The 19,359-nt window shown below is 53.0% G+C and overlaps 1 protein-coding gene and 1 pseudogene across 1 annotated transcript; both read right to left on the reverse strand.

Annotated features, from left to right (window-relative positions):
- Positions 1 to 3,354: 3,354 nt before the first annotated feature.
- LOC128837332 (perforin-1-like) lies at positions 3,355 to 6,182 on the reverse strand (annotated as a pseudogene).
- A 4,796-nt stretch (positions 6,183 to 10,978) lies between these two features.
- LOC128837347 (perforin-1-like) lies at positions 10,979 to 15,954 on the reverse strand. Its single transcript, XM_054028457.1, has 3 exons — positions 15,755 to 15,954; positions 12,737 to 13,323; positions 10,979 to 12,098 (listed from the first exon to the last, which is right to left on the reverse strand). The coding sequence occupies exons 1-3, from the start codon at positions 15,902 to 15,904 to the stop codon at positions 10,979 to 10,981; spliced, it is 1,857 nt and encodes a 618-aa protein (XP_053884432.1). The 5' UTR covers positions 15,905 to 15,954.
- Positions 15,955 to 19,359: the final 3,405 nt, after the last annotated feature.

The following is a 19,359-nucleotide window of genomic DNA, read 5'->3' on the forward strand; positions in this document are numbered from 1 at the left end:
GAACTGACCTGCAGGATGCATTTAGCTCAGGGGTGGGCAAACATTTTGGTCTGAGGGCCACATATGGAAATTGTATGGCGGGCCATGAATACTCATGAAATTCGGGGTTGTGGTACAGGAGGGGATGAGGGCTCTGGCTTGGGGTGCGGGCTCTGGGGTGGGGCTGGGGATGAGGGGTTTGGGGTACAGGAGGGTGCTCCGGGCTGGGACCGAAGAGTTCCAAGGGTGGGAGGGGGATCGGGGCTGGGGCAGGGGGTTGGGGCCCGGGAGGGGAGGGGGGCAGGCAGCTGGTGGCACTTACCTCAAGCAGCTCCCAGAAACAGCAGCATGTCCCCTCTCCAGCTCCTATGCGGATGCCTGGCAAGGTGGCTCTGCACTTTTCCCCATCCACAGGTGCAGCCCCTGCAGCTCCCATTGGCCAGGGTTCCCAGCCAATGGGAGCTCTGAGGGCCGACACTTAGGGTGTGCAGCGCCACCTGGCTGCCCCTACATGTAGGAGCCGGAGGGGGAGATGCTGCTTCTTCTGGAAGCTGTGCGGAAAGCCCCCGACCCTGCTCCCCAGAAGGAGCTCGAGGGCCGGATTAAAAGGTCTGATGGGTCAGACAAGGCCTGCGGGCTGTAGTTTGCCCAGCCCTGATTTAGCAGATCAACCGGTTGGGGGCTGTACAGATCCAGGCTACCATCTGCTGGAAGGCATCAGAGCTGCACCATTAGAGGACAACTATTATTCTAATTCCCCAGCCCCTTTGAGCCAGCCATGTCATGAGGCCAGATCAGAACCAGCGCCCCCTAGAGGGGAAATGCTCCATGTCCCATTCCCCAGTCCTCTGAGCCAGCCAACCCCCCTGCTCTAGGGCCAGATCAGAGCTGAATCCCCTTAGAGGGAAAATTCCTCCTATCCCCTCCTGGATCCCTTGGCAATAGCAGTGTCTTGCAACTATCTGCTGTGGGATACTAATGCCCCCCTTAGAACACTGCCCATGTCCCTGTATCTCTTCCCCACCCACCCCACTCTGTCCCCGACAGAAGCCCATCCCATTGGCTGGCGTTAGCCACATTACATTCGATTCACCGTTGCAGCAAATTCGCCGTTGCGGCAAATTCATCCAGCTGTCTAGCTCCCCTGTCTTGCCGTGTGTGACGGAGTAGGGAGTATTAACCTGGGAATGTTGCATGGGAGTTTTACTACTTTACTGTCTGCATGAATACTGAGGGTGGTGGGATATCAGGCTGTGACTTCACTTGAGGGATGATACTTGAGCACGTAACCTGAGCCCAGGAGGGGGTTGGGGCCATTTGACACCTTCTGCCCAGGAAACTGGACAAAGGCTGGAGGAGGAGCCAGGAGGTGTGGCTGGGGGAGACGGGGTTTTCAGTTTGGAGCTGGCTGGGGAAAAGGAGGGAGGCCCAGAACCGGGGTCTGGGCTCCCTACCCCCCAAGAGGGACCTGGCTGAGGGGTCCTGGTTCCTGTACCTACAAACTCTGTTTTGGACTGTGTTCCTGTTGTCTAATAAACCTTCTGTTTTACTGGCTGGCTGAAGGTCACGGTGAATCGCAGGAAGTGGGAGGTGCAGGGCCCTGACTCCCCCACACTCCATGACACCATGCCTTGCTCCCCTCTAGCCCAGAGCTCCCCTAAATGTTCACAAGCGTGTATTGTGGCCACTTATTTCTACTCTACATCTGGGTCCCCCCCCACTGAGGTTAGAAGAATGACAATGCTTTCTGAAGAAGTGAGGTTCTTACCCACGAAAGCTTATGCTCCCAGTACTTCTGTTAGTCTCAAAGGTGCCATAGGACCCTCTGTTGCGTTTTACAGATTCAGACTAACACGGCTACCCCTCTGATACTTTCACAAATGTTTATTGAAGCAAGGAGATACACTTGCAAGAATTCAGAGATCTGGAATCCTCCCAGAAGCAAATAATTTTGCCGTGGAGCTGCAAAGCTGCCTGGAAGTTTTCCAGGCTGGAGATATTTCAGTTACAGTCAGTAGGGTTCAGAGTTAACAAACCTCATTCACCAGTTAACTGCACAATGGAGCTATCAATCTAGGACCTCACAGATGCAGATAGGGGTGAATCAGGAAGATGCTTAAATCCCTGAATTAGGGGGAATTTGCCCTTCCCAATGTGACCACAATGCAGTGCCTTCTCCCTGAGCCTGCTGACAGCCTGAATCAACAGCCCTGTGGCATGTCTTCCTTGGTTTTAACTCTGATTCCTACCAATGCCAAATGATATATCAGCATCACTGCTGATCATCTGAGCAGGGAACATCCAGCTGGTTGGTGGATGGGGCCTGCATATTCAGGATGAGATAATTAACCCCAAAGCTGGTAGGTAATTGTGGAAAGCAAGAGAAATGACTGCTAGGGAACAGCCCCCTAATGAATCCTCCCTCCAAGAGCCCAGCCCATCCCCTGGGTGTTTAGAACCGTGTCCATCCCTGGAGTATCTTTGGGTTTCTGCAGAGGGTTAATCCCTGATGCCACAATAGGACAGGGGCAGAGCTTTGCTCCCGATGATCTCTTTTCAGCTGGATGGACGAGACAGGTAATTACAGTGGGTGGATGGATACGTGGGGTGGTGGATGAGTTGCACTGCCAGCACATATGGGTTGACTGGATGTACTTAACATTCATTGGTTGGTTGGTTGCACTGGCTACACATGTTGGTTGGATCCACCAGATGCACTAGATACATACGGTGATTGGTTGGCTGGAGGGATATATTGAATTAATTAGATACATTGGTTGAATTGGTTGGAAGGTTGGCTGGATACATTTGTTGGTTGGCTGGTTACATTGGACAGCCTGAACACATTCGTTGGTTGGTTGGGTGGTTGGCTGGCTTTTTACATTGGATGCGCTAGATAAAATGTATTGGTTATTTGGATGCACTGGATACACTCATTGGCTGGTGGTTTGCTGGCCAAATATGTTGTATAAAATAAATGCAACAATTGGTTGGTTGGTTGGTTGGTTGGTTGGTTGGTTGGCTGACACTTGGCTGGATGGGGTGGAGCGGATAGGTTGGATGCAGTAGGTACATACCTTGGTTTATTGGTTGGATGGATACATTGCATGACCAGAATCATGGGACACACTGGTTTGATGGATCCGGAATGGACAATTTGTGGTGGGATATTTTCCCAGAGGGAGCTGTGAGGATGATGGGCTCACAGGAACAGACTCTCTCTTGTGACTTAGGAGACACCGATTCCCGAGCAGGAGTGACAGTATGAAGCTCAGCAGCGTCAGCGGAGTGGGAACTAGGAAATGCTCTGGGGGACAGGGAGCACTAGTGACCAATGCACACCCATGCCCCTCTCCCATCCCCTATCTAAGGGGCTCACCAGAAGGCCTCCACCTCTTTCCCCTTGGCTGTTCCCAGCTGGGGTGGCTGGGAGACATAGTCGAAGCAGCTCCGACCCCCGAGGTGGGGCCCACAGCGCAGGCTGTACTGGAACCAGATGCGGCCGTGGTTCAGGTAGCAATCCTTCTGGTGGGGCCCCCCAGCCTCCAGCGGGATGTCGCAGCTTCCCAGCAGGTCATCGTCCCACTTGTTGTCCTCGTCCCAGACCTGGACACGGATCTTGCTGGTGCTGGTGAGGTGGACGGTACCAAAGTCCAAGTGGACGTTCCAGATGGGATTATTGTTGTTCCAGATGGTGCCAGTCTGTATCTCCCTTCTCTCAAAGAAGACCTTGACGAAAGCATCCGTAGCGGTAAAGTAATCCCCCCGCAGGCCAGTGGCCTTTTTCACTGTCACCATCAGCTTCCCCAGGCCGCGCTCCCGCGAGCAGCACATGGCGTTGGTCATGGTATCCCCGGGGCAGACGCAGGAGCAGGGGTCGTGGGCGCTGCGTTGAGTCCCTGGAGGGCAGCTTTGGGTGCAATTTCTCATCAGGGCCCTCTCACGGATGTACTCACTGACTGCCTGCCTCAGCGCCTCTCGCTTGGGGTCATCCTGCTCCACCAGGATGTGGATGGGGTACAGTGAATAGGACACCAGGCCAGGGCTGGCCTTGAGACTCTCAATCCAGGCCAAGAAGACCTTGGCATCACTGCCGGAGAAGAGCACGTCAGTCGTGCCCTCTCCTCCCTCCACCTCCACGTGGCGCTCTTGATACGTCTCATGGAAGCTCCCCTGGACCTTCCCCTTCTTCTTCTCCTCCTCGCACTTGCTGTACCCACCTTTGACCGAGCCCATTCCGATACTCACGGCCGCCTCCATGCTCAAGCAGTCCCTGATTGTCGTCAGTCAAGCTGCTCAATGCTGCTTCGCAGACCCGCACGGCTGTCACGTCCCGCGCCCGGTCCCCCAGCTGCAGCTGGGACATGTAGTGGGTGCCGTAGTTGCTGATTAGCTGCTGGTACTCCACCTTCGATTTGCTGTTGTACTGGTCCGGGAGGTTCTCCAGCGCCAGAGTGAAATGACTGGTGAGCAGGGGCATCTCGCTGACCCGGAACCTGGTCAGGGACACAAGGTGAGGAGTAAAAAAAATGAGGAATCCTTGTGGTACCTTAGAGACTAACAAATTTATTTGGGCATAAGCTTTTGTGGGCTAGAACCCACTTCATCAGATGTATGAAGTAAAAAATACACGCACAGGTGATATATGTGATATATGCCATCATGTGCCAGCAATGCCCCTCTGCCATGAACATTGGCCAAACCAGACAGTCTCGACACAAAAGAATAAATGGATACAATTCCGACATCAGGAATCATAACATTCAAAAACCAGTAGGAGAACACTTCAGTCTCTCTGGTCACTCAATAACAGACCTGCGGGTGGCAATTCTTCAACAAAAAACAGGCTCCAATGGGAAACTGCAGAACTGGAATTAATTTGCAAACTAGATACCATCAGATTAGGCCTGAATAAAGACTGGGAGTGGCTGGGTCATTACAAAACCTAAACCTAATTTCCCCAATACTAATTTCTCTCCTACTGTTACTCACACCTTCTTGTCAACTGTCTGAAATGGGCCACTGTCTTACCACTTCAAAAGTTATTTCTCCTCCGTTGGTATCCTGCTGTTAATTGATTTATCTCGTTAGACTGACCTCACACTTGGTAAAGCACCCCCCATCCTTTCATGTATTTATACCCGCTCCTGTATTTTTTCCTTCATACGTCTGATGAAGTGGGTTCTAGCCCATGATAGCTTAGGCCCAAATAAATGTGTTAGTCTCTGAGGTGTCACAAGGACTCCTCGGTATTTTTGCTGATACAGACTAACGTGGCTACCACTGAAACCTGAAAGGTGAGGCGTGTGTTCAGCCCGGTGAGACAGCTGAGGTCATTAGATGCACACCCTGAGGCCCTAACCAACCCAGAAGCAAGGATCTAAGCAGGTGGCTCCTATGCAAAGTAACCACTCTGTCTGCTGAACCTCACGACGTTGCTGGGGATACTGCCAGCTGCTTGATAGTTCTGACAGACTGCCCCAACTCTGGCCACGGCAAGTCACCGGGCTGTCCTGACACTCAGAAGAAGAAATTGCCCCATAGCTGGCCAGTTCCAGGTGGGAGCTAGCACCCCCTAGAGGTGAAAGGCCCCGTGTCCCATTCCCCGCCCCGCTAAGCCTGACAGTCCCCTGGTTCTGGGCTGGATCAGAGCTGGCGCCCCCTAGAGGGGAAAGGCCCCATATCTCTCTGTGGTGTTGCTGGGATCCCAATTCCAGGTGAGCCCTCCTGACTCAGGCTGGCGCTCACCTGTAATAGCCGCAGGAGACCGCGTGGCTCGCAAAGCTGTATTTGTCCTTCCGCGTGTGGTCTACCTCGAAACTGGCCAGTTTGGAATGTGATCCAGCCAGTGCCACCTGGACATTAACCTTGGGCTTTACAGGCACGTCCAGCCCCACCTTCCAGTCGTTCTGCACCGCGGACACTGCCGACTCCATCATGCCCATCGCCGACTGCTGCACCGAGCTGCTCAGCTTCCGGCGGCACGAGACTTGGACCCGCCAGTCCACCGCAGCCAGCGGCAGCCTCTGCCACTGCCCTCCCTGAAGTCGGTCCTGGCACAGGGTACAGGTGTTGTCATGGCGCTGCCAGAGGCTGCTGTCGACCAGATAGGCCCCCTTCCTGCCCATCGTGGTCACATCGATGCCCTCCCCAGCCAGGCTATGCCCAGGCACGAAGGCCGTGTGCTCCTTGCATTCATTTTCCGTGCTGCCAGGGGGAGTGTGCCCTATGCTGAGCCCCCACCCTGCAGCACAGCGCCTCCTAGTGCCGCACTGGGGCCAGCACCTAGCACCTCGGGGGACCCCACTGTAAATGCGGAGCAACCCCATTGACGCCAATGGACGCCAATGGAATCAGGCCTGGATTCTGATCCCTGGGTACATCTGGAGCAAGCCCAATGCCCTGGTCCTGTGGGGCAGGCTGTGGTGGGAGTGGGGAAAAGGGGCACTGAGGGCAAGGGTGGAGGGGAGATGGCCCTGGATTGCTGTAGAGCAGGTCTGAGATGGCCTTCTCTTTCCTTCTGTTCCCCCGTGTTTTGTTCTATCCAACCTTTCATCCCCTGGGACTCCAACCCCAGGGTCCCACAGACCACATGGTACCCCTGTGTTCCCCCCATCAGGGGATTCTGTCATTCCAACCCACTGCTCCATCTCCCTGCACTCCCATTATCTTGCCAGAGGTCCTCCCACTGACTAAACTCCACATTTCTCTTGCTGGGGTCACCACCACTCCATACACCCCACATTTATCTTGCCAGGGGTCACCTCATTGCCTGAACCACCCATTATTCTGCCAGGGGTCCCCCTCACTCCGTCCCAGGCTGTCCCCGTTTTTCTCTCTCCTGCTCCCCCATGCATTTACAAGCTGGAGGTGGCGGTATGCTATTCTGTACCTCAAAATAACACCTGGGAACCACTGTGATGTGATTGAGGGGTTTTGTACAATACACGCCTCGTGAGATATCATTGAAGAAGTCGTGATCTGTTGAACATTAATATCCGGTTGAATGGTGAGTGCTATCATTGTAAGTGAAGTTATCAAGTATTGCTATGTTTGTTTCTGAAACACGTGGTAAGTGGGAAGCGCCTTTCAGTGGCAACAAAGGCATAACAAACAAGACACATTTATATGAGGATGGGCCAGACCCCGGTTGATGGCCGATCAAGAGGAATCCAGACTCCCAGTGTCATCACCTCTTGGCCTCCCTCCTCCAGCATCTCAACATGGTTGCGAAGACAAAGCCTTTGAACTGGGGAGCTTGGTCCCAGGCTGAGAGGGGAATCCAGCCTGTGTATAGAGAACTGTCAACTGTCACCCAGTGGGGTGAGAAAAGTTCTTGGATTCAAATCTTCTAAATTTAACAGATTAAGCCATTTAGATTGCGATTCTATTTTTATTTCTTGTGTAACCAACGTTGACCTCTGTGTCTAACACTTCTCATCACCTAAAATCTCTTTCTGAAGTTCATAAACTGATTTTAACGTTTTATCCTTACCAGTGAGTTTGCCTAGAGGACTTGGGGAATCGGCTCAGGTTACAAAGGCTGGTGCATGTCCACTTTGACAAAGTGGCAAACTAATTAATGAGCTTGCACTGTTCAAGAAAATTTCTTGAGCCATGTAAAATGGTACATTTCTGGGGTGCCAGGCTGGGGAGATTTGCTGGTGTCTGTCTCTGTATAATTAGAGCATTCATGCAATATAGCTGGGTGTCTCCTTGCCTGTTGTTGGCAGAGGGACCTCAGCCCCTGGAGGGGTTTTGCTGCTTGTCACTGGCAAAGCATTGTAAGAGACAACCCAAGTTGGAGAGTTAAGGGGGTGCTGTGGCACCCCCATTCGAGTTTCTACCCTGGGGATCCAGTCACAGAAGACATATCAGAGGCATGGGGAATAAATTGGGGAGGGGCCAGGAGAACTCAGAGTCACACCCCCTTGGAGGAGAGGCCCAGGAGCAGATAACGTCATGCTCTCTTAGGGATGGGTGGCGGCTATGGAGGTAGATTCCCTAACCTGCCTGGGAGCGCAGATCTGGGCTCCAGGATGAATTTTTGCATCCGCCTCCACCACCATGACTGGCCCGTGGTTCTATGAGGAGAGCAACACTACGAGACGCCTGTCTTGGCCCCGTGTCTCATCAGTGTCACCACGTCCTTATTCCCCCCCATCTCGGCTCCACCACCAGCCATGGGGCTCCCACTTCTGCCCATCCCGTACTCCCATTGTCTCTCCGGAGCCGCCCCATCTCTCAGCCTTTGCACTAGGATCCCAGCCTCCATTCTAGAGGCAAATCCGGCTCCCCAGCTAATACTTTCTAGGCTCTCTCAGAACTGATATGCAAGATGCATTTTGCTGATCAAGTGGTTGGGGGCTGCGTAAGTCCAGGCTGCCACCTACTGGAGGGAATCGGAGCTGGAGGATTAGAGGAGAACTGTTACCCTAATTCCTCAGCGCCCGGAGCCAGCCATATCATGTGGCCAGATCACAACCAGCGCCCCCTAGAGGGGAAAGGCCCCGTGTCCCATTCCCCAGCCTCCTGAGCCAACCAATCCCCCTGCTCTAGGCCCAGATCAGAGCTGAAGCCCTTTAGAAGGATAATTTCTCATATCCCCTCTTGGCAAGAGCGGTGTCTTTAAAGAATCAGTTGTGGGATATGAATACCATCTAATAACACTGCCCATCTCCCTGTATCTCTTTCCCTCCTACCCCACTCTGTGCCCAAGAGAAGCCACTTGCTTTGAAAGGCGTTAGCCACATTACACTCTATTCCCCGTTGCAGCAAATTCATCCAGCTGTCTCGCTCCCCTGTCACGCCATGCCATACTCGCCTCTAGCCCAGAGCTCCCCCTAGTGTTCCCAAGTGTGTCATAGAATCATAGAATATCAGGGTTGGAAGGGACCTCAGGAGGTCATCTAGTCCAACCCCCTGCTCAGAGGAGGACCAATCCCCAGATAGATTTTTACCCCAGTTCCCTAAATGGCCCCCTCAAGGATTGAACTCACAACTCTGGGTTGAGCAGGCCAATGCTCAAACCACTGAGCTATCCCTCCCCCTGTATTGCAGCTGCTCATTTCTACTCTACATCTGGGTCCAACCCCCTGAGGTTAGCAGAATGACAAGGCTTCCTGCTTTGAAATTTGCTTTCATAAATATTTATTGAAGCAGGGCGATACACTTGCAAAAATCCAGAGAGCTGGAATCCTCCCAGAAGCAAATCATTTTGCAGTGGTGCTGCAAAGCTTCATGGCAATTTTCCAGGCTGGATAAATTTAAGTTGCAGTCAGTAGGGTTAAGAGTTAACCACTCCCCCTCCATCAGTGAGGTGCATTGTGGAGCTATTGATCTAGGCTCTCAACAGATGCAGATGGGGTGAGACAGGAAGAAGCTTCAATCCCTGAATTAGCGAGAATTTGCCCTTCTCAAATGTGACCCCAATGCAGTGCCATCTCCCTGAGCCTGCTGACAGCCTGAATCAATAGCCCCGTGGCATGTTCTCCTATGTCATCGTCTTTGTTGACCATCTGAGGAGACATCATCCAGCCGGATGGTGGGTGGGGCCTGTTTATTCATGATGATATAACTAACCCCTAAGGAGCTCGGTAATTGTGGAAAGCAAAAGAAACAACATTTAGGGAACAGCCTAATGAATCCTCCACCCAGGACGCTGGCCCATCCGCTGAGAGTATAGAACCATGTCCACCCTGGAGTATCTTAGGGTTTCTACAGAGGGTTAATCACTGAAGCCACAATAGGACAGGGCTGAGCTGTGCACCTTATCCCTTCTTGTAGAGACAATTGGTTTTCAGGTGGATACACGAGACAGATAAATACCACTGGTGGATGGATACATGGGGTGGTGGATTGATTGCACTGTTTGCACATATTGGTTAACCGGTTGGTTGGGTGTACTTAGGACATTCATTGGTTGGTTTGTTGCACTGGCTACACAGCTTGGTTGGTTGGCTGGATGTACTTAAGACCTTAAAAAGAAGAACAGGAGTACTTGTGGCACCTTAGAGACTAACAAATTTATTAGAGCATAAGCTTTCGTGGACTACAGCCCACTTCTTCGGATGCATAGTCCACGAAAGCTTATGCTCTAATAAATTTGTTAGTCTCTAAGGTGCCACAAGTACTCCTGTTCTTCTTTTTGCGGATACAGACTAACACGGCTGTTACTCTGAAACTTAAGACCTTAGTTGGTTGGTTGGTTAGTTACACTGGATGCACCAGATCAGTAGTTCTCAACCCGTGGCTACTTGTGCACCAATCAGCACACAGCTGCAGCCCATCGTGAGGGTCGTACAGATAGTACATATGCAGTGTGGATGTGGCCAAAGTAACACATGGAGAGATGCACATGCAGCCCACATGGTAAACAGGTTGAGACTAGGTATGCACTAGATACATAAACTGGTTAGTTGGCTGGATGGATGCATTGGATACATTGGTTGGCAAGTAGGATGGACATGATAAATATATTTGTTAGTTGGCTGGTTACATTGGACACACTAAATACATTTGTTGATTGGCTGGCTGGATATTTTGAATATAATACACATGTTCATTGGTTGGCTGGCTGGATTGATAAATTGGATACACTAAATCCAGTTGGTGATTTCTTGATTTTATATGTTGGATACACTAAATGCAACCATTTGTTGGTTGGTTGGCTGGGAGTTGGCTGGCTGGGGGAGGGGCAGACAGGTTGGATGCAGTAGGCACATTCGCCGGTTGGTTGATTAGATGGATACATTGGATGGCAGGAATCATGGGACGCACTGGTCTGATGGATTTGAAATGGACGGTACGTGGTGGGATGTTTTCCCAGAGGGAGGGTGACAGGCCCACAGGAGCAGACAGTCTCTTATGGGCATCAGAGACACTGATTCCTGAGCAGGAGTGACAGCATGAAGCCCAGTAGCGTCAGCAGAGTGAGAGCTAGCAAATGACATTGACCAATGCACACTCATAACCCTCTTGGATCCCCTATCTAAGGGGCTCACCAGAAGGCCTCTGCCTCTTTCCCCTTGGCTGTTCCCAGCTGGGGTGGCTGGGAGACATAGTCGAAGCAGCTCCGGCCCCCGAGGTGGGGCCCACAGCGCAGGCTGTACTGGAACCAGATGCGGCCGTGGTTCAGGTAGCAATCCTTCTGGTGAGGCTCCCCAGCCTCCAGTGGGATGTTGCAGCTTCCCAGCAGGTCATCGTTCCAGGTGTCCTCGTCCCAGACCTGGACACGGATCTTGCTGGTGCCGGTGAGGTGGATGGTACCAAAGTCCAACGGGACGTTCCAGACGGGACTGTTGTTGTTCCAGATGGTGTTGGTCCGGATCTCCCTTCTCTCAAAGGAGACCTTGACAAAGGCATCTGTAGCAGTAGATTGGTCCCCCCACAGGCCACTGGCCTTCTTCACTGTCACCATCAGCTTCCCCAGGCCGCGCTCCCGCGAGCAGCACATGGCGTTGGTCATGGTATCCCCGGGGCAGACGCAGGAGCAGGGGTCGTGGGCGCTGCGTTGAGTCCCCGGAGGGCAGCTTCGGGTGCAATTCCTCCACAGGGCCCTCTCACGGATGTACTCACTGACTGCCTGCCTCAGCGCCTCCCGCTTGGGGTCATCCTGCTCCACCAGGATGTGGATGGGGTACAGTGAATAGGACACCAGGCCAGGGCTGGCTTTGAGGCTCTCAATCCAGGCCGAGAAGTCCTTGGCATCACTGCCGGAGAAGAGCACATCAGTCGTGCTCTCTCCTCCTTCCACCTCCACGTGGCGCTCCCGATACGTCTCATGGAAGCTCCCCTGGACCTTCCCCTTCTTCTTCTCCTCCTCACACTTGCTGTTCCCACCCTTGACCGAGCCCATTCCGATACTCACGGCCGCCTCCATGCTCAAGCAATCCTTGATTTCATCATCAGTCAAGCTGCTCAATGCCGCTTCGCAGACCCGCACGGCCGTCACGTCCCGCGCCCGGCCCCCCAGCTGCAGCTGGGACATGTAGTGGGTGCCGTAGTTGCTGATTAGCTGCTGGTACTCCACCTTCGATTTGCTGTCATACTGGCCCGGGAGGTTCTCCAGCGCCAGAGTGAAATGGCTGGTGAGCGGGGGCGTCTGGCTGACCCGGAACCTGGTAGGGACACAAGGTGAGGAGTGTGTTCAGCTCGGTGAGTCAGCTGAGGTCATTAGCTGTGTGTCCTAAGGCCCCAGACAACCCACAAGCCAAGGTCTAAGCAGGTGGCTCCTAGTCAATGCAACCACCCTGTCTGCTGAACCTCACGACTGTGCTGGGAATACTGCCAGCTGCTTGATAGTTCTGACAGACGTCCCCCACTCTGGCCATGGCAGGTCGCCGGCTGTCCTGACACACATGAGAAGAAAATCCCAGATAGCTGTCCAGTCCCACATAGGAGCCGGCGCCCCCGAGAGGGGAAACACCCCTTGTAGCATTTCCTGCCTTCCTAGCCAGCCAATCCCCTGCCCTGGGACCAGATTGGAGATGATGCCCCCTGGAGGGGAAAGGTCCTGTGCCCCATTCCCCATTATCCTGAAACAGTTCCCCATCCTGGGGCCGGATTGAAGCCAGTGTTCCCTAGAGAGGAAAGGTTCTGTGTCCTATTCCCTGCCCCCCCCCCGAGCAAGCCATTCTCCCACCCTAGGCCTGGATCAGAGCTGGCGCTCCGTAGAGGGGAAAGGCCCTGTGTCACTGTGTGGTGTTGCTGTAATCCCAATTTCAGGTGAGTCCTCCTGACCCAGGCTGGCTCTTACCTGTAATAGCCACAGGAGACCTCGTGGCTCATGAAGCTATATTTGTCCATCCGCGTGTGGTCTACCACGAAACTGGCCAGTTTGGAATGTGATCCGGCCAGCTCCACCTGGACATTAACCTTGGGCTTCACGGGCACGTCCAGCCCCACCTTCCAGTCGTTCTGCACCGCGGACGCTGACGACTCCATCATGCCCATCGCCGACTGCTGCACCGAGCTGCTCAGCTTCCGGCTGCATGAGACGCGGACTCGCCAGTCCACCATAGCCAGCGGCAGCCTCTGCCACTGCCCTCCCTGAAGTCGGTTCTGGCACAGGGTGCAGGTGCCGTCTTCGTGCTGCCAGAGGCTGCTATCAACCAGATAGGCCCCCTTCCTGCCCATCGTGGTCACATCAATGCCCTCACCAATCAGGCTGTGCCCGGGCACGAACGCCATATGCTTCTTGCATTCATTGGCCGTGCCTGTGTGACAATGGGAGGAGGCCCCAGGGAAGATGAAGAGGAGGAGGGGGATGAAGGCATGAAATCTGGGCATGGCTGATGCAATGGTTTCCCCCATCCAGGAGGTGCCGTTGGCCTCTGATCCCTCCTAGAGGGAGAGACAGAGAGAGATTCAGAATTAGTGACAATGCAGTGGCAGGGAGTTCCACAGGTTATCTCTATTCTAGAAGCAGAGCCATCCATCACCTACGACATCAGCCATGTTTTATTGCACACCTAAGAAAACTCTTGGCTCTAGGAAACCTGGAGGCTTTACACAAATGACGTGATGCCTCATTTGCATGTTTGACTACAGATTATCCAATTTGCATCAATTCATTCCCCTCCTTGTTTTCTAGATGTTGTAATATCGGCACTAACTACGAGGAGGAGATATAGTTTCACATGGCCACTCCACAGCATGCAATAATGGGTCATTGCAGTTCCTGAATGGGGCCACTAGAGGGCGGTGCTATGTGGACAGAGTCCGTGGCTTGTAATTAGTGAGCCAATTCAGTGACTGGGTGTGGCCACTAGGGGGCAGCCCGAAGCCACACGCACACCGTGGCTTGCGAGTGGGGGCTTTCATAGCCAGCGAGAGCAGCGGGAGCTGGGGCCATGCTCGGCGTGACTGGCCTCACTGTAGAAACTGCTGGGGCCCCCTTGTGGCCATGCCGAGTGCTGGATTTGGTTATGTTTAACCCCTGACGGAGGGTCATTTTCTGGGGTTTCTCCTGGTCAGCATCAGCCCCAGCGTCTTTACACTGTGGCTGTTGGAGAAAGACAGAAGGAAATGCTACCACCCCGGAACAGATCCTGGGCCCATCTAGTCCGGTATCCTGCCCCCTCCCTGCCAACCCAGAGCAGACCCATGGGTATCTCGTCGCCTTCCTTCCTCATCAGATGTTTGACCACCTCACTTTTCTCTGTGCGTCCCGCCCCGTACTAACCACAAGGGATGCTGTGTCAAACGTAGATCTGAATAATGTTCCACTTGGGTTGGAGCTGTACAGCAATGCTGGCTGTGGGAGAGCAAAGGGTGACAGCTCTGCATCCTGTCGTGGTAGCAGGCTCAGACTGGGAGGGGACAGTAAATGTTTGTCCTCCCCCCCAGCAGAACCGGGCAGGAAAAACGCATTGGAATATTTGAATATTGACTGCTTGGTTCTGCCCGGCCTGCAGCCCTCTGCAAGCCCTTCCCTGGGGTTCCTTCCCGTCTCTGCTCAGTCCCCACCTGCTGCCCCACTCCTTTGATGCCAATAGAAAATCAAACAGCCTGAAATGGCAAGATGCTCCTGATATGAAAATTATCAACTATGTAAATTAATTATCAAAAGCTGAGTGGCAGCGTGGTCCAGCGCAGTGGTTTTCAAACTGTTTTTCTGGCAACCCAGAAAAAGTAAATTGTTGATGCCCATGACCCAGCGGGGCTGGGAATGAGGAGTTTGGGGTGTGGGAGGGGCTCATGGCTATGGCAGAGGGTTGGGGTGCGAGGATAAGGGCTGTGGGGTGGGACTGGGAATGAGAGGTTTGGGGTGTGGGAGGGGCTCATGGCTATGGCAGAGGGTTGGGGTGCGAGGATAAGGGCTGTGGGGTGGGACTGGGAATGAGGGGTTTGGGGCGTGGGAGGGGCTCATGGCTACGGCAGAGGGTTGGGGTGCGAGGATAAGGGCTGTGGGGTGGGGCCGGGAATGAGGGGATCAGGGTGTGGTAGGGGGATCTGGGCTGGGGGTGCAGGCTTTGGGGTGGGGACAAGGATGAGGGGTTTGGGGTGAAGGAAGGGACTTTGGGTTTGGGGGGCTCATGGGTGGGGCAGGGGATTGGGGTATGGAGTTGGGCGTGGGCTGACCTGGGGTGGATCCCGGTCAGCGACGCAGGGGAGTGCTAAAGCAGGCTTCCTGCTTGTCCAGGCACCGCAGACCGCGCTTCACCCTAGGAGTGGCCAACAGCAGGTCTGGCTCCTAAGCGGAGGCGCGCAAGTGGCTCGGCGTGGCTCTCGCCCACAGGCACCACCCCCGCCCTAGCTCCCATTGGCTGGGAAGTGTCCAATGGGAGTGCGGAAATGGTGGTCAGCGCGGTGGCAGCGCACGGAGCCCTGTGGCTCCCCTGCCTAGGAGCCGGACCTGCTGCTGGCTGCTTCCGCAGCACAACGCGGTGTCGGAACAGGTAGGGACTAGCCTGCCTCAGCCAGGCAGCAACACCAATGGGACTTTTAACAGCCCGGTTGTCGGTCCTGACCACAGCTGCTGTGACCCATTCTGCAGCCCAGTACTGGGTCGTGACCCACAGTTTTATAACCACTGCTCTAGTGGATAGAGCACTGAATGAGAGTAAGGACTCCTGGGTTCTCCTGTCACACTAGGAGGGGAGTGGGATCAAGTGGGTTAGAGCAGGAGGGACTGGGGACCATGATATTTGTTGAGGTCTGTGCAGCACCCGGTGTGATGGGGTCCCTGATCTCGGTCAGGGACTGTGCAGCACCCAGTTCGATGGGGTTCCTCATCTCGGCAGAGGTCTGAGCAGACCCATATATCACTCACCTGCTGCAGGAGACGAGCTGAGGAATATTTTGTCCCTGGGGTTGGTCGGCGTCCCGGGCTGGGCTGTGTCTCTGCTGGGAGAGAGGTGCTTTGAAGGTGTATCAAGGCACCACAAAAGGTCTCCTGTGTTCTCACTGTCTCAGCCGTCATCACGTTCCCCCCAGCCCTGAGCTCCAGCCCCCGTTCACGCCCCCAGCCACATCTAGTTGGGAAGGAAGCTGTGGTCAGCAATTGTTCCACCCCTGTGGTGGATGAAACGCAGCTCCCATGGGTCTCGACCCAGGGTATTACGAGCTAGAGAGTCTGAAAAGGAAACCACAGTGAGTCAAACTCTGCACCGAGTCATTGGGGCCTTTGCCTACCCGGGGAGAGCACCCCCCCCCCGAACCCTCGGCCCTGCAGCACAGCACCCCCTAGAGCCACACTGGGGCACTGGGGTCAGCACTGCCTTTCGGTGAGAGTGTCCCCCATTGAGCCCCTGCCCTGCAACAGAGAAACCCATAGTGCCACAGTGGGGCATTGGGGCCAGCACTGCCTGCCTGGGGAGAGCGCCCCCTACTGAGCCCTGCTCTCTGCAGCACAGCGCCCCCTAGCGCCACACTGGGGCATTGGGGCCAGCACTGCCTGCCCGGGGAGAGCGCCCCCTACTGAGCCCTGCTCTCTGCAGCACAGCGCCCCCTAGTGCCACAGTGGGGCATTGGGGCCAGCACTGCCTGCCCGGGGAGAGCACCCCCTGCCGAGCCCCCTACCCTGCAGTACAGCGCCCCCTAGTGCCACACTGGGGCCAGCACCTAGCGTCTCAAGGACCCCACTGTAAATCCAGAACAACCCCACAAACCCCAGGGGAATCAGGCCAGGATTCTGATCCTTGGGTAAATCCAGGGGAAGCCCAATGCCCTGGCCCTGTAGAGCAGGCTGTGGCGGGGGAGGGGAAATTGGCCACTGGGTGGTGGTGGGGGGAATGAAGACCCTATGCTGCTGTAGAACAGGTTTGATGTTTCCTTCTTTCTCCTGTGTTTTGTTCTATCCACGATTTCATGCCCTGAGACTCCAACCCCAGCCCCCATGCTCCACCCATCAGGGGATTCTGCTCACTCCTTCACCCCACTGCTGGTAGGACCCCTATCACCCTGCATCCCCAATATCTTTCCAGGAGTCACCCCACTCCCTGCCACAGGTCCCCCTCACTTCAGCTCAGGCTGCCCCCTCCTTTTCTGTCTCCTACTCCCCCATGGAGAGATAAACTGGGGGTGGGGGTGTGACACTGTACCTCAAAATAACACCCGGAAACCCCCATATTCAACACTCTGATATGACAATGAAATGTTTTGTACAATACAGGTCTTGTGAGGTATCATTTGAGAAGTCTTGATCTGTTGAACATTAATAACCTGTTGAATGGTGAGTGCTATCATTGTAGGTGAAGTTATCAAGTATTGAAATATGTTTGCTTCTGAAATATGTGGTAAGTGGGAAATGCCCACAGCCAGTCTTTCAGTGACAACAGAGGTGCAAGAAACAAGACACATTTATATGAGGATGGGCCAGACCCCTGCTGATGGCCAATCAAGAAGAATCCAGAATCCCAGTGACATCACCACTTGGCCTTTCTCCTCCCCCATCTCAACATCGTTGGGAAGACAAAGACTTTGAACGGGGGAGCTTGGTCCCAGGCTGAGAGGGGAATCCAGCCTGTGTATAGAGAACTGTCAACTGTCACCCAGTGGGGTGAGAAAAGTTCTTGAATTCAAATCTTCTAAGTTTAACAGGTTACGCAATTTAGATCGCGATTCTATTTTATGTCTTGTGTAACCAACGTTGACCTCTGTGTCTCACACTTCTAATCACCTAAAATCTCTTTCTGAAGTTCATAAACTGCCTTTAACATTTTATCCTTACCGGTGAGTTTGTCTAGAGGGCTTGGGGAATCGGCTCAGGTTACAGAGGCTGGTGCATGTCCACTTTCCTTTGACAAAGTGGTGGACTAATTAATGAGCTTGCACTGTTCAAGAGAAAGCCTTGAGCCATGTAAAATGGTACATTTCTGGGGTACCAGGCTGAGAGATTTGCTGGGGTCTCTCTGTATAATTAGAGCATTAATGCAATTTAGCTGGGTGTCTCCCTGCCTGTTCTTGGCAGAGTGACCTCAATGCCTGGAGGGGTTGGCTGCTTATCACTAGCAAAGCATTGTAAGAGACAGCCCAAGTTGGAGAGTTGCTGTGCCCCAGTTTGAGTTTCTATGCTGGGGATCCAGCCACAGAGGGAATATCAGAGGCATGGGGAATAAATTGGGGAGGGGTTGTGCGGGTGTATGGGGATATATAGAAAGATAGATAGATAGATAGAGTGGGGTGTATGGGGATGGATAGATTGATAGAGAGGGGTATATGGGGATGGATAAATAGATAAATTGTGGTTGTGACATTATTGACATGAACTGTGACCATATAGATCATTGTTGCAACCTGGGTCCTATGGTTGCCCCAGCTCTTGAATAGAGGAGGTCAAGTCGGGTGTGTATAGAAAGGATGTAGTTTGCTGGTTATGATTATGCTGTCTGTATGTGTGTATCATTTTTATATTTGAAGTTATGAATATTGGCTATGCACTTGTATCTCAATGTGTTTGATTCTAAGTAGCCTCAATGAAGCATTTTGTTAGCTTCTTGAGAAAGGATTACTCTAAGTAACTGCCCAATCAAGAAACACTTAACTGACAAAGGACTATAGGAGACGCCAATCCACATCTGGGCTTTCCTGTGAACATTCAAACTAACATGTCAACAATGGTGTTGGCCTGCAAAAAACTGAATCATTCATAGACATGTGACTTGCCCAGGTGGCTACAAACTCCATCTTGTTGCTGTGACTTTGCAAAGAAGAGCAAAGGGGTTTCCATCCACAAGAGAGAGAATATAAAAGGCCCTGGAAGCCTCTCCATTTGGTCTTCAGTTGGCTTACAGATGGCTTCTCCACCCCCAAGAAATGACTGAAAGAAACTGGAACAAAGGACAGTAACTATGGGGGTGTGAGTGATTGCTGGACCCAGATTAGGAAGGAGTCCAGTCTGTGAAAGAAGCTTATTGAAACATCTCTAACGATGAGATTTACCTGTATGCAGTTTCTTAATGTATTAGGCTTAGACTTGCGTGTTTTGTTTCATTTTGCTTGGTAATTTCTGTCTTTGTTCTGTCTGTTATTACTTGGAACCACTTAAATCCTACTTTTTATATTGAATAAAATCACTTTATCTTATTAATTAACCCAGAGTAATTAATTAATACCTGAGGGAGCAAACAGCTGTGCATATCTCTCTATCAGTGTAATAGAGGGCAGACAATTTATGAGTTTACCCTGTATAAGCTTTATACAGAGAAAAACTAATATATTTAGGGTTTGGATCCCATTGGGAGCTGGGTGTCTGGGTGCTAGAGACAGGAGCACTTCTTAAGCTACTTTCTGTTAAGTCTCCAGCTTTGGGGAGCATGGTTCAGAAAATGGGTCTGTTTTGGAGCAGTCTGGTGTGTCTTGGGTTAGATCGGGGGGGGGGGGGGGGGGGAGACTGGGGACTGGGAGCCAGGGCCCCTGTTTTCCATCTTGTCTCTG

This window comes from Malaclemys terrapin, chromosome 4 (assembly GCF_027887155.1).
Source record: "Malaclemys terrapin pileata isolate rMalTer1 chromosome 4, rMalTer1.hap1, whole genome shotgun sequence".
NCBI lineage: Eukaryota > Metazoa > Chordata > Testudines > Emydidae > Malaclemys > Malaclemys terrapin.